The sequence below is a fragment of the Marmota marmota genome, unplaced genomic scaffold (assembly GCF_001458135.2).
Source record: "Marmota marmota marmota unplaced genomic scaffold, marMar, whole genome shotgun sequence".
NCBI lineage: Eukaryota > Metazoa > Chordata > Mammalia > Rodentia > Sciuridae > Marmota > Marmota marmota.
The window spans coordinates 12,421,994-12,437,578 of record NW_026000108.1 but is presented as its reverse complement, the minus strand read 5'-3'; the positions used below and the strand labels follow the sequence as shown (position 1 = coordinate 12,437,578).

Genomic DNA, 15,585 nt, shown 5'->3' with positions numbered 1-15,585 from the left:
AGTTAAAAAAAAAAAAAAAAAAAAAGATCACACACATGTACGTCAGACACACTTGCATTCTACCTTCCCCATGCAATGGATGAGACACTGGCTAAGTCAGGTAACCTAAGCCTTCCCCCTCTTCTTCTCAAAACTTGGTATTAGTAATGCTACACACTCTCAGCATCACCGGCTATGGAAGCTGGCATTCTGTAATGCTAAGAGGTGCCATTGTACTAAATGCTTTTTCTGTACCAGGCAATTTCTGTGTATCAGGCATTTAATTGGCCACAATCCTATAAGACCATCTGTAAATGAGCCAAGAGTGCCCTTTGACCTGACTACTGAGCAGTTTCCACTGGAGTAAACCACAAACTTGATATACATGCCCCTGACTGCTAACCACTTTTTGCAGAAGTAAAATCAATTCCAGTTACAGCTATTAGTTGCAAAACACATTTAGCTGAATCAGCTTGGACATAAAACACTTAGCTTTTCATCAAGCTATTTAAAAATTGTCTCTTGATCTTTTCAGATCAGAGAAAGCCATGTTTGTTGTCTCAGTTCAAGCATCTGCTGGGTTCCAGAATCTCAGATATACAATCCCTTGCCCCACTCACCTATGATATTAATAGGCAAATTGAGCTTCGCAGCAGACACAATGGCTGAACAAATTGTGGCAGCTCCTCCCATGTCAGCCCTCATGAGGTCCATGCTTGCAGAAGGCTTGATGGAGATGCCACCACTGTGAAGGAAAAGGACAGCTGCAACATAACCATATAAAAGCACCACACACCTGCCAAAGAAACTCATATTTCTCAACTTAGAATCTCAATGTTGAATTATTTTAATGTTGTAGACTTTATAAAAGATACAAAATAATTCTAGATAGGTATCATAGCTCAATTTATTTATATTTGAATGAAATTTAAGCAGTACTACTAGAAATGTTTCCATATCATAATATCAGTGCTATCTGTTTCATCTCATTGTTATGTTTTGAATAGAAGGTGTCCCCCCAAAGTTCCTGTGTTAATGTATGAATATTCAGAGGTAAAATAACAGGATTGCAAGAGCTGTAACCTAATCAGTCCATCCTACTTTGAATGGACTGGGTAGTGATTGTAAGCAGGCTGGATGTTGCTGGAGAAGGTGGGTCACTGGGGAGTGTCCTGGAAAGGTCGGTCTTTCCAGTGGCCCCTTCTCTTCCCTCTCTCTGCTTCTGGGCCACCATGTCCTGAGCAGCTTCCTTCCACTACAGCCCTCTGCCATGATGTTCCACCTTACGGTGGACCCAGAGTAATGGAGTCCACTGACCATGGACTAACCTCTGAAATCATGAGCCAAAAATAACTTTTCCTCTTCTAGATTGTTTTTTTTTAAAATTATTTATTTATTTATTTATTTATTTTTAATATTTATTTTCTAGCTTTCAGCGGACACAACATCCTCGTTTGTACGTGGTGCTGAGGATCGAACCCGGGCCGCACACATGCCAGGCGAGCACGCTACCGCTTGAGCCACATCCCCAGCCCTATTTTGTATTTTACTTTGACATAGGATCTCACTGAGTTGCTAAGCAACTTGCCATTGCTGAGGCTGGCTTTGTACTCCTGATCCTTGGTTGGTGGCTACNTAATGAGATGGTTTGCATTTATACTTCCTTCCACCTGCCACTCTTAGCCCAAGGTGTTTTCTGGGAGCTTTGCTTCCTATGCCTACGACTAGTCCCAAAGTAGCCACCAACCAAGGATCAGGACTCATCTTTGCTATCTTTTCAAAATCATCCTAGATTTCATTAAAGCCTACTCAAAGCTACAGGAATCAAGATGCTTAGTCACAGGGTACCAGTGACCAGATGCAGGGTCCAGAGATAGATCTCAAACTACATGATTAACTGATTTTGTCCTAAGATGCTAAGGTAGTCCCATGTCTATGATGGAATGGTAGTTCATGTACTGTCAACTAACTGTGCTGAAATAAATGACTATATAATGAGGGCAGGCAGGCGAGGGAGGAAAACCTTAGGCCTTTTTTCACCATATACAGAAATTCAAAGTGGATCATAGCCTAAAAAGCTAAAATTGACTTAAAAACTATAATGTCTTATTGATGGAAAAAAAAAAGATTTTGGCATGGGCAATACTGTTTTAGAGCAAAAGAAAGCATGAACTATAAAAAACTGAACGTATACTTCATCAAATCAAAACTTGTTCTTCATAAGATATTACTAAAAAAAAATGAAAATGCAAGGTTCAGACTGGGAAAAAAATATTCCTAACCAAATAACATCTGATAAAAGACTTATATTCAGAATATATATACTTTTAAAAAACTTTTAACTTTTAAGGAAAATACCCTATCAAAAAGGGTAAAAGATTTAAACACCTCACTAAAGAAGATAGGTCAATGGTCAAAAAAACAAGTCAAGACATGCTCGACATCATCAATCATTACAGAAATGCAAAGTAAACCTCAAAGAAGTATCACTGCATCCCCTATGGCAGCGTCACAAGTGGAATGACGGATCATGTCAAGAAGGGAAAGGAGCAGAAGATGTGAGTCCTGTCAGCTGAGGACAGGAATGCAAACTGGGATGACCACTTTGGTCATAGGAAAGAATGTCCTTTGAACCTGAACCTCATTGGAGAAAGGAAAACATGTGGCTACACAAAAGCTTTCAGATGATCTTGGCTTAATTCCCCATAGCCTAAAACTGGAAATAACTCGAATTCCCATCAACAGATAAATGGATAAGCAAATTTGGGTATTTCTATACAATGGTACTACATAGCAATGAAAAGGAACAAATTACTGATGTGACTGATGAAATGGATAAATACTGAAGACATTGGGCTGAGACAGCCCAGAGGCCATCTATATAAATTTCTGGAACAGGCAAAACTAATCTACAGTAACAGAAAGATAATTGGCAGCCTGGAGCAGGGGTGGGGAATAACTGCAGAAGCACAAGGGAGTTTTGGGGTGAAGGGAATGTTTTATCTTCTCAGTATTGGTCCCTGTTGGATTCTTCTGTTAAAGCTCACTTAGCCAAACACTTAGAGGGTGAATTTTACTGCATATATACCGTCATTCCCTCTGCCAGAAACCTTTTCAAGGCCCAGAATAATAGATCCTGCCTAAGTATCCAGCGCATCTCACCCATCTTCCCAACCGCTCTGGTGCAGAGCCACACTGACATTCTTGCAGTACCCAGAGTTGACACTACTTCCTACTCTGCAGCCTTCCCATGTTCCCCTGCCCTAACACTCATCCCTAGTTCCTACTGAACTAATTCCTCCTGCTCTCTCACATCTTAAGTTAAATCTGATGCTTCTGCAAGGAAGACTTCTCTAAACCAAAGGATCTTGCTGAATATTTTTAGCAAAAAATACAAATATGGATTTAAATTAACAATAAATCTCACCCTGAACATAAATATCTCCCTAAAACTATTAACACTTGATAGTATAAAACCACTACAATTAGCAAGTTTTTTTTTTTTTTTTTTTTTTTGGTTTTGTTTTGTTTTTGGTACTGGGGATTGAACCCAGGGGTGCTTTATCACTGAGCTACATCCCCAGCCTTTTAAAAAATTTTTTATTTTGAGACAGGGTTTCTTCCTAATTTTATTTGCTGTCGTGTTTTATATATACTTTAGTATATATAAAATGGTGTAGCATTTGCATCCACCATAAATAAATATACATATCTTGAAATCTTTTTCTGATGGACTACACAATGAAAATCATTTAGAGACCAATGTTTAAAGAAGAGAAGTTGAAGCTGGAGGTGAGTTAGTAGTAGAGTGTATGCTTAGCACATGAGAGGCTCTGGGTTTGATTTCAGCACCAAAGGAAATGAAAATACAAAAACAAAAGAGAACAGAACATTCATGTTTTACATGGAGTTTCTGAATAGTTGCAAAAGTGTACTGGGGAATTTGTTTTTTTGTTGTTGTTCTTCAGCAGCATTCTCCAAAGCAGTTTCCCTGGAACATGACTTCCAGAATCAAGATTCTTACAAAAGAAAATTCAGAAAATGTGACATTCTGTGCCCTGAGAAGTTCTGTAGCTAAAGAAAACAAAAACAAACCTCATTTGGTTTATTTAACCTAGTTTTCTGGCCAACTCACTCTTTTTATGCTTCACAGCCACCAGCATCCCTGACAGTCATATTCTGTGGCAGATGATTCCCATAGGAAATACCAAAATACACTGACTTCTCCAATTCAGCCCCTTATTGGCTGGAATAACCCGAGGTGGCTTCCACTTCTAAGGAACTTATGGTTCAGTCAGATTAACGGGAGTGGACTGTTCTGCAGCAGGAAGCAACTAAAGCAAGCCAAGGGAAGGCAGGGGATGGCGGCGGCAGCTGCACTGTCTGTGCAGTAAGCCTTGCAAGGGAGAATCAGAGTGGGACACAGAGATTTGAAGATATTTTAAAGAGAGACCTGATTTTCACTTCTGGCTCTAATTCTTAGTTATGGGTCTCTGAACAAATTACTTAATACCTCTGAGTCATGGTTCCCCTATAAGCTGGCTACTGTAGAATGTCCATGATAGCCAGCTTATAGGGGTAAGACTGAGCCAATATATGTAAAATGCCTATGTCTAACACATATGAGCATTTCATAACTGGGAGCATAATATGACCAAATACCACGCTTATGAATCAAATTAAGCACTAAAAAGAGCATACAAAACATTCACCAAAATACAAAGCTCAGATACCCCCCTCGAGTACCTGTCAAAAGTGATTCCCTTCCCAACGAACACCAGGGGCGGCTCCCCCGCGTCAGGGCTGCCTTTGTAGTGGATTTCCAAGAAGACTGGAGGCTCGTCGGACCCTTTGGCTACACTTAAGAATGAACCCATTTCCTGTTCCTCAATCCAAGACTTGGGTCTATAAGGTATAAAGGGGATAAAAGCACATATACGGTTACCTTTATTTCAAAATAATTTAGAAAAGCTCAAAAGTATGTTTAAAGTGTAATATATAAGCTCTTAAAGTATCACACGGGGCAGGAGGTATAGTTCAGAAGTAGAGCACTCACTCCCAAGCGTGAGGCCCTGAGTTCAGGGAAAACAAATCACACACAGTAAGGCTTTGATTATCACATCTGATCATTTGTTTCCTGTATATTCTTGGGCAAGTCACTTGATTCTGAGTCAATTTGCTCATCTACATGAAGTTAAGGATTCCTCAATCAAAAGACTTTGGCATTCTTAGGAGAATTTATATATGATAACTAATACAGTTCAGGTAATAATGTAAAGTCAATAAATAAAAATGCTCCCCCCAACCTACTCAGATGTTTCTAAAGATTTAATTCATAAAAGATGAGACTAGCAAGGCCCTGAGACCACAAGGGTGCATAAAAAGAGCTAAGATGCTCATTATTTTTGGTATTTCTAAAAATGCCCCCTCCCCAAATCAACCAACTAACAAAAATCTAACAAAGCTATACTACTCTTCCTGGACTAAAATAACCTACTTATTTGCTCTTTTAGAAATGCTGGAGTTCTCTTTTCAACAATGTCACACTATTTCTCACAGCTGTAACTGTCATTTGAGATGTCTCTAAAGTAGGAAAATAAGTTAATTCTTATTTAATTAGCATAGGATCGATGAGACTAATGAAATAGAAACATTTCTCAGTGCAAACTAGAAAATTGACACCATATTGCCACTTTCTATGCTAAAGGTACAAAGGGCTTTGTGTTGATTTCTAGCCACAGTAACGAGGCCTCCACTGCTACAGACAAACCAGCAGCAATCCTTTCCAAGGAATATTCCGGCACTTGCCCAACCATTTGTCAGAAGTATAAAACTAGGATTGCCAAAACTGTCAAAGGAAAAATAATTTTTTAAAAATAAAATAAACGTGTCAAAAGAAACAAGGCTGTACCATAAAGGCATGTTAGTCACAAACTCAGGACTTGATGTTTCATTAAGTCCGGCCCTTCTGGAAGAATTGTCTGTCTTTGTTTCTTTAATGGAGACCCGCCTACACTGGACAAGGTGTGGTGCAGCTATGTCTCAGTTTAATGAGTCATTTGCCACCCACACGCGCATCCTGATCAACTCTTGCCTTTGCTCATCCATAAGCCTTGCTATTCCCAAGGGGCCACGGTTCACCTGCTTCCCCACCTGAAATGCCCAGCCCCATTCTCGTTGGTTAACTCCTCAGCAACCATCAGGGCTCTGCTTAGGCTGCATGTTCTTCAGCAGGCCTCCCCATCCTCCCTTCCCCAACCTGGTCCTTCCAATGAGATCCTCCCTTCTTTGAGGACAAGGAGCACCACTGTGCACTCATTTGCCAAATTCCCTGGCACGGTGGAGGTGCCGTCACTGATGTGTGGTAGCATTGCCAGTATTTTCTGACATAAAGTACCTCTGGTGTCTTCTCTTGTAAGACAAGGAACAGTCTGCCACAACCCCTCTACAGAGGCTACGTACTGCGGCAGGTTAAACTTATAAAGGTTCTAGCAAGTTCTAAGTCCTGGGCTTTCTATACAACATTTTCTTTCTTTTTAACATATTTTTTTTAGTTGGACACAAAAACCTTTATTTTGTTTTTATGTGTGCTGAGGATCGAACCTTTATTTCAAAATAATTTAGAAAAGCTCAAAAGTATGTTTAAAAGTGTAATATATAAGCTCTTAAAGTACCACACAGGGCAGGATGTCACGCATGCTAGGCAGCCGCTCTACCACTGAGCCATAACCTCAGCCCTACAATGTTTTCTTCACTGTCTAGACCATAGGGACTTTCCTGAAAAAGATGAATTCTAATCACAATTAACTACTGAAGAATTCTTTTAAACCTGAGAAACTACTTTGATAGTGAAGAATTCTTTAAACAAAGCAAATATCTGTCAGTTTATTTTAATCATAAATCCCCAAACACTCAAACTTGGGCTGCATACAGGGCTGTGGGGAGATTCCAGGAGATTCCAGAAAGCTGGAGGAGCTAGACGTTAATAGCCCATCGCTGACCATGGCTCTCAGCAGGCCTGGGAGCACCATCCTGCAGTCCAGCCAAGGGACTCCACGAGGCACAAATTCTCATTCAATAACTAGTAAGGAATAATACATTCTTCACTTGTGTCAAAAAGTAAAGATAGGAAGAACTCACCAAAACAAGAAAGTAAATAAGTATGTTCCTCGAAAAGTTAATCAGAGTTACCATTTGGTCCAGTGATTACATTTTTGCTACAGACCCAAGAGAAATAAAACAAGTCCACACAGAAACTTGTTCACAATGATCAGATTGTACCCAAAAGGTGGAAATAACCTCCAAAGTCTGTCAACTGATGGCTTCAGGGGACAGGAAAATGAAGAGTGATTGCTAATGGTAAAGGGTTTCCTCTGGGGGTCACAAAAGTATTCTTGACTTAGTCATGGTAGCCCACTCTGAATATACTATGAATCACTATCACTTTATGTGGCACGTGAATTCTGTCTAAACAAAGCTGATACAAAACGTGGACACCTTGACATGAGTAGGAAGTCGCAGCACTCTCTCACAGGCAAGGAAAGACAGACACAAGGAACCTCAAATGAGCCCTGTCCCAGCTTGTGGGGCTGCTGGTGGTTATCTGGCCTCTATGGTCTTCAGTTATTCCTCTGAATGGAGAGGGAGCTGGATTTAGGATCTCAAAGGCTCCTGCGTGTAGCATCCCAAAGTCTACAACATAATCCTGAATTACCTGATGTGGACCTCTGTTTTACTACTAGCACTTCTGAGATTCTTCTCAATAATCTCGGCAAATCTGGTTGGTGTCATCTCATTGGCTGGAGTTTCCATCAGCTGGCGGGCCAAGTTCTGCCCAGAAGCAAAGAGGACTCCTTTCTGCCAGGCCTCCTTATCCCCACTGCAGAAGAAAGCAGAGCTGCTGGTCAATGACCCACAACACTGACCTGTGGCCAGGAGAGGCTCTTATCCCACAACAAACAAGAGGAGGACAACAGATGGAAACTGGCTGACACACAGGACCTGGTCTGTTCTCTGTGACGTGACCCAGGCAGCTGGCGGTACAGTGAAGAGCTAGAGAACAGGCCCTGGTGAGGGCCTGGGGACACTTGGCCGGGAAGTCCACTTCAGAATCCTCCCTAAACAGAAATGGACTGCACAGATGGGTCTTTGAAGCTAAAAATCTACCACAGAAACTGTGGGAGGGGCTTTCTGTTTTGTTCTCCTTCCCTGCATTGCAGATAGCGCAGTCCCAAGTGCTAATCACCAAGCAGGCGAAGCAACCACCTGGATGTGGAACTGAGGCTCTGCCGCCTTCTTTTACCTGGGTCAGGGCTCTAAATCCCAACGAAGTCCCTGATAATAAGGATCAGCTTTAGAAAAGAACATACGTGGGCCCGTGGTTCATGATCCTAGAGCTCTTCTTGTGCACCAGAGCTAACAGTGTGGAGATGGGTAAAAGAACAGTTGACAGCTCAGTGGGTCACCATGCGTCACATATGACACACTTCACACTTTGTCTCTGGGTTAAGAGTACAACTCCCCAGAGATTTCAACTGCTTAACTGAGGCCACTGTGAGTTAAGTGGCAGAGCCAGGACTCAAACCAGGTTGACCACTACAGAGCCCTTTTCTCCAGCACCAGCTGTGTCAGGGTCACCCCTGCCCTCATGGCTCCCCATACCTAAGGTCTCTGATCTTCTCTCACAGCAGTGACCTTGTCTCCCAGGTTCTAAGACTGAAATAAAGGAGGTGCTCAATGATCCACTGAGCCACCCCCGTGCCAGACCACAGGGCCAAAAACCAGTTCCCTTCACCCACGTAGCTCTGGCATCCAGTCCAATGCCGGTGGATGCCAACTCAATGGAATGAAACCCACTGGGACACGTCTGCATGTCGTTCCTTCCTCCCCACTCCCCCGCATTACAGATTCCCAGTGTCCAGCAAGCGTGGAGGAGCACATGACAAAGGCTAGAGCAGAGCCTGGGGACAGTTATCACACATTAAAATGGCTGGGGCCATGGGAAGGTTACGGACAGAGCGCACAGCAGCGCCGGACACTGAGAAGCAGGCGGCTCCCGTCCAAAAGACCACACTGTCGGACACCGGACAGCACCACCGCGCCTCGGTTTCCCTCCCTCACCTTCCGTGGAGCTTCGCGGACACTGCCATCTTCTTTTTCTGCTTTAGGTCATCGTATTCATAGAGACCGAGCACCGCTCCTTCTGCCGCCGCCTGAGCATCTCCACAGGGATCCACCTCCACAGAGGAGAGCTCCAGGTCCTGAATCTGCCTGCACCCAGCTGCAAAAGGACAGAGGAACCGGAATGGAAGTCAGCGAGAGACACTGGAGGAGCAGAAGGCAGTGTGTGGGCAGTGTGCTGAGGAAGCACCGGGCTTCCAACCCCAGTGTGACAACTCTAGTCCTCCATTTCCTCCTCTTAAAACGAGGCCGGGGCGCACCTCACAGGCAGAGCCGAGCACAGGCCCTCAGATCACCACAGGGCTCCTCACACAGGGAGACCCCTCAGAAAGAAGCAGCAAGTACCAGGGTCATTTCTGACCATCAGTGCTTCCAGACGAAGCTTCCCAACCACCAGGGCTTCCCCAGTTAAGAGGGACAGAGAAAAGATGACCATGAGATTGCACCTGAGCAAAGTCCATTATTAACACAGCATTTTATTAAGATCGTGTCAGCAAAAACTCTCATAAAAATTATGAGAGAACCCTTAACATAAACTTTGAAAGTAAGTTTAACAAGCATTTATGATACACACAGGGCCAGGTGTTAATCAAGCCCATTCCTGCTGCTTCAGCATGGATCTCAAAGACCTCAGCCACAGTCTCTGAGGTGAAGGCTCTCACTGCTGCTCAGCTAAGGTGACTCAACAGCGTCCACCTCAACTCTTTCAAGCCATCCACCCGAAAAACTGGGACCAGCACACAGCTTTTGAGAGTGATGAATGAGCACCCCACATTCTACTCCCATTTTCTCCGAGTTGTACATATATAACTCCTTGTTACTTAAAAGTTGGGCACACCAGGGGAGAATTACAAAGAGGAAAAAAATCCACATGCCAAAATTTCTGGTAAAATACAGTTCTAAGGCCAATGCTATAAAAGTGAACAGACCATAGTAAAACTCCAATATTAAGTATTTGATAAATGTTAACTATGGAGAAATATTAAAAACAAAAACTTCATAAGCTAACCTCTATATCCTTCTTAGAGGCAAACATTCAAAAAATGGAAATTGAGTTTGTTAAGGTGAATTACTTCTGTGCAAATGTGATAAGGGTAGAGATGGCGAAAGGACAAAAGAAGGAGAAGAGACAGTCTTAAAGAGTGGACTCGAGAACCTTGACCAGTATTAAACTTAAAAAGTAAAGTAACCTGCGACAGCAACTCTGATGTTTTCTTTGCCTTCATGCCAGTTCTCCTGGTCATCGACGCCAGCTGACCTTTTGCCTAGGCCAACTACCACCACGCTGGGGAAGTCCTGTTCCACAGAAACACACCATCAGTCACTGTGTTTCTTGAAAGTGCTCATTTCCAGCAGAGAGACTCACTGAGCTCCCGCACTATCACTTTATTCTCGGCACCTTTTACAAGGTGTGTCTGATAGACAGAGTGAGGATAATCCTGCAAACAATTCTATGTAAGACAGAGCCATGCTGGACAAAGCCTTCAGACTGAGGAACACAAGACCAGCAGTAGACAGTGATACGCCACTTTATAATCTTAAATGATAGTTCTGCTTAACTTTGGAATAAAACTATATAATCCAATACAAAATTCTTAGCATGACTGGGCAGCTACGGTACAAGGCACCCAGAGGTGATCTTACTGAGGGTTCACAAGACACATCATCATCATCTCATACCTGATGCAGACCATAAAAGGTTCGGGTTTTGCCTGCCTTCAGAGGTGGTCCAGATCTAAACCAAAAAGAAATAATTGTTTTGGAAATTTTCAGTTTGCTCTGTTTGCCTGGAAAGTAATATATACATACCTTTAGTATTATCATAATATTCTGCTAACTGCTTTTGTGGACGTTGTTTCATTTGTACTTTTACAGAATGTTCTCAGCTCGGATTTCCTAGATGCAGTACTTCTAACTCTAGTTCAAAAACTGTAGCAAACTTTCAGATTAGAGTTAACACAAATTTACTTATAGCAATGGAAGCAATGCTGGTGCCACTGCACAGGGGATCTGAGCACTGGATGTGAGCACTGGATGATGGCTGGACTGAAAGAATCTCCAACCTTTCTACTAAACGACACAGCACACCAACACAACACCATGGTACCCGAGTGGTTGACTTGACGGCAGTGTGCCTGGTTTAGAGAACGTAGGTGAGGGCTTATCTACAGATGGGAGACAGGGCAGTTTCTTATAAAAGGCATACTAAAGTGCAGCCAGGGGCATGAGAAGTGCTGTGGGTCGACAGTCAGGAGGTCAGGGAGATCTGTAGTACAGCAGTTGGCTTTTGGATTAATGACTTAAGCACATGAGAAGATTCTGGCTACTGGTGAAGGACTAGTTAGCTAAGAGAAGCTGCAGATTCTGTAACACATCCATTATTTAATTATTAGACTGCATCTAGTAGATTCAAACAGGATATCTATAATCTGAATAGTATGAAGCTGCAGTGGCTTTTAATGACACTTCTGTTTTTGCCAAAAGGAACCAGCAGCTCCAATGTCTCTCTAGTTCCTATAGACCCTAGCTAATCTAAGAGTGGTGGGAATCCCAGGCCCCTCCCAGACTTACTGAATCACAGTCTGCATTCTTACTACATCTTTGGGTAATCCAGTTGTACTTTTAATTTTTGAGAAGCCTTCAAGCTCCAGGCACAAAATAAAAAGGTAGAACCCTTATACTGCTTTTTAACTATTAATTAAAGGACACAGAGAGGCTGGTGGGAAGGGAGAGAATAAGGAAAGTGAATTTGAGCCAAGAAGGTGGGTTGAGGAAATCTGGTACTTTCCAGATCCTTCAGGATTTGTCCTCCACACTAGGTCTATGATTGGGTTGGAAACCATCTGACTTCCCAGAACTGCAGACCCACCCATACTGAAAGGCAAAGTGACAAAGGGCCTTCCAGACTTGCACTTTCACTTCCACCAAGAATTTCCTGGCCCGGGTGTTTGTGTACAACTTATCTATCTACAATACACCATAGAAAAATACCCCCTTTGATTTGGGGAACTTTTAGGAACTGGGACCCCCAGGTAATACTTACACATTCAAAATCTCTCTCAGCTTTCCAGCCACCAATTTATCAAAGTTCTCTCCTGCACTCGTAAACTGTGGCACATCCTCTTCTCTGTCTCTGGAATAGATTCCTAAAACAAGGCCCTGAGAACAAAGCAAAAAAGATGCGTATAATTGGAGTAGATGCCTCAGCGGGGTTCAGGAGTCCCCGAGTTCCAGAAATTCAGAAGGAACACATAATTCCACCAAAACTGTGCCCTCCATGAAGACAGAAAAACAAAACCAAAAAAGCAGCAGCCATGGCCAATATACGCACTCCACCTGCCTCAGTGATTCAAATTCCTACAGAGACTCTGGGTCCCATGCCTTGTCTTGCATGGTCACCCCCAGGAAAGAACTCTGCTTTCACACAAAGCAGAAAGAGGTTTATTTATTTATTTATTTAAATATTTTAGTTTTCGGTGGACACAACATCTTTATTTTATTTGTATGTGGTGCTGAGGATCGAACCCAGCGCCCGGCGCATGCCAGGTGAGCGCGCTACCGCTTGAGCCACATCCCCAGCCCCAGAAAGAAAGGGGTTTAAAAAAAAAAAAATCCAGTTGTCACCAAGTTAGACCCTGAAGGGCTTCTGAACATGTTATTCCATAATATGCTGCCCTGGCATATAAATTACTTTGAGCTGTTGGCACCGGAGAGACAGACAATGTAGGCAGGGCTCTCAAAAATCCCCCTTTCTTTTTTTTTTTTTAATCTTTTTTTTTTTTTTTTGGTGGGGTTCTTTTTTTTGTCTTTTTTGGAACTGGGAGTCGAACCCAGGGCTTTGCGAATGCAAGGCAGACGCTTTGCCACTGAGCTACATCCCAGCCCCCCCTTTCTTACCTAAAAGCAGGGCATAAAATTTCCCATGAGAGGTGCCCTCACTAAACTAGGGAGAGCATTCTCATCACCACCAGCTGGAAGTTAATGCCAAAATGAACCTATACAAACAAACCTGCTGAAATACGCCTTATCTTCCATTAGCACACCAATATATTTCCCAGTGCCTATCCCAAATGGCAAGACAAAGGCCAACCTCCTTCCTCTTGTCATACCCCCACGCTTCATTTTTCTTTGTTTAAAAAGGTATAAAACTGCAAGGTTCAGTGGCCCAAGCCTGTAATCCTAGCTATTCTAGAGGCTGAGGAGGATCAAAGTTCAAGGCCAGCCTGGCAACTAAGCAATACTCTATTTCAAAATAAAAATGTAAAAAGGCATGGAGATGCAGCTCAGTGGTAAAGCATCCCTGGGTTCAATTCTTAGTACCAGAAAAAGAAAAAGGAAAGATAAAAAGCTTTTGGGCCTAATGCTTCTCCAGGTCTTCATTTTCTTCTGCAGGATCCTATGTACATGTAAAAATATCAAATTAAATTGCATGTACCTTAGGTCAGTGTCAGGCCTACTTTCTTAGACTCAACCATGGAACTGAGGGCAGAAGAGAGTCTGTTTTTCCTCTCCTATAACTATCAGATGCAAATCTTAGACATTCTGCCATTACAGGTTGAGCATCCCTTATCTGATGCTTGGGACCAGAAAGAAGTGTTTCTGACTTCAGATTTCTTTTGCTTTTTTTCAGTATCTGGGATGGAACCCAGGGCCTCCCACGTGCTAAGCAAGCGTTTACCATTGAGCTATAACCCATCCCTTTTTATTTTTTAAGACACAGTCTACATTGCTCAGGTTGGCCTCAAAATTGGGATTTCCTGCTTCAGCCTCCAGAGCAGAGTAACAGGAATGAGCTACCACACAAGATTTTTGCTATTTTTGTATGTTTTTTAATATTTAAGACATCTCAAGAATGGGACCCAAGTCTAAACCTGACATTCACTTGTTTCATATACACATAGCTTGAAGGGATTTTGGAAAATTTCAGATTTCAGATTTTTGAATAAGGGATGTTCAACCTGTATTCATGGTACTCTGATCAACTCAGACTGAAAGACAAGAAGTAAGCAACTTAAAGGAGGGGCAGAACAGAGGGTTCTGCCAAGCACTTGGTGGCAATATTCCTTCATCTTTACAAGCCCCTGGGCCCCAAAACTCAAAGAATGAAGTAAACCCAGTGCTTTTCGCTTTTACAAAGACTTTATATATATATATATATAAAAAATTCGTTTGCCTTAGGGCCACTCTGAGGTAAAAAGAACACGCATGCACTATTGCACTATATTTCCCACTTAACAAGATAAGGAAAATGAAATCTAGTGGGACACACTAGCCCCTGGATAGTAGAACTATGTGAAAATCCAGATAACTTTTTCCTGTCCTTGGTCCTTCCCACAAAGCCACATAGGTACTTAGATTAAATACCTCCCTGTCTGTCTTTCTCACCAAAGAAAATATACTTTCCTTGGCATTGATAACTCTGCCAGGTTCTCATCTTCCTAAGACTGCACACTCCCATAGACCAAATGGAGAACCTAGGAGACAGGTCACTGTTATAGGCTTAGTATTGAAAAGAGCACTGAAGAAATGTGTGGTCCCTCTGTCATCTGTTGATACCTCCAGGAGACCTGTCTCAAGCCCCATCTAGAGAATTCTTCACCAGGGAGAGTCATTTCTTTCTGATCCTCCGGCATAACTCCCAAGCTTGTGCCCCTTCCACTGAGCTACTCCTCTTTCCAGATGTTTCAGACCTGAATTGCCTAATATAAAGGATCACTCTAATTTCTCAGGGCCCAATTAGGTGGAGCAGCCTTTTCTTCTGGAAAATGCTTTTCTTTTAATTTCACGAAATAACGCGTCTCTCTGCAGAGCCCCTTTCCCTAGAGAGGATCTCGTTTCCTCTAGAAACACGTTCAGGGAAATTGCTCCCAGAGGCCCTGTTTTCTGACCCTTGACTGCAGCAAGGAGGTCTTGGTGTACAGCCCAGACCCTGAGGCTGGCTGACTCTGGGACCTCTGCTGACATTTGGGACAATAATGTCACCATCCCTTCTTGGGTCACGTCCAGAACTGAAAAAAAAAAAAAAAAAGATGATGAATGAAATAAGCGCATGTCATTTTTGAAGCTCAGTGAGAGGGAGAAGGCTCAATAAAGTGCGATCGGTAAATGGTAGCCGCAGCATATTCTCTTGCCCAGGGTTCAGAACCAGGCACTCCCCGGACGAGAAGGAAGATCGCGCCATCAGAAGACAGCAGACTGGGAAATCTCCGGGGAAGGGGGCACTGGCGACCCCACCCCAGCCCCTGCCAAGGCGGATCCTGCAAAAGGAGGGAACTTTTCATTTTAGTCGATTTGTGTAACTTGGCGCAGAAGCCGCACACGCAGCGGCCTGGGCCCGCCCTGCCCCGCACCCAGGTCGCCCGCAGGCAGTCCTCCCGCGGTGGCCCGGGAGCAACTGCCGCCTCTCACCTTCGTCATGTCGGCGGT

The 15,585-nt window shown here is 43.1% G+C and overlaps 1 protein-coding gene across 1 annotated transcript in view; it reads right to left on the bottom strand.

Moving 5' to 3' along the window:
- The window catches only part of Lap3 (leucine aminopeptidase 3), a gene marked incomplete at its 5' end in the record, with an annotated part of 29,750 nt that extends 14,165 nt beyond the window's left edge, over positions 1 to 15,585 (bottom strand). Inside the window, 8 exons of the mRNA XM_015481734.1 lie at positions 600 to 724; positions 4,726 to 4,884; positions 7,694 to 7,858; positions 9,100 to 9,259; positions 10,350 to 10,455; positions 10,840 to 10,894; positions 12,203 to 12,318; positions 15,568 to 15,585. Of these exons, the coding sequence (XP_015337220.1) occupies positions 600 to 724; positions 4,726 to 4,884; positions 7,694 to 7,858; positions 9,100 to 9,259; positions 10,350 to 10,455; positions 10,840 to 10,894; positions 12,203 to 12,318; positions 15,568 to 15,585 (904 nt within the window). The remainder of the gene's footprint in view (positions 1 to 599; positions 725 to 4,725; positions 4,885 to 7,693; positions 7,859 to 9,099; positions 9,260 to 10,349; positions 10,456 to 10,839; positions 10,895 to 12,202; positions 12,319 to 15,567) is intronic.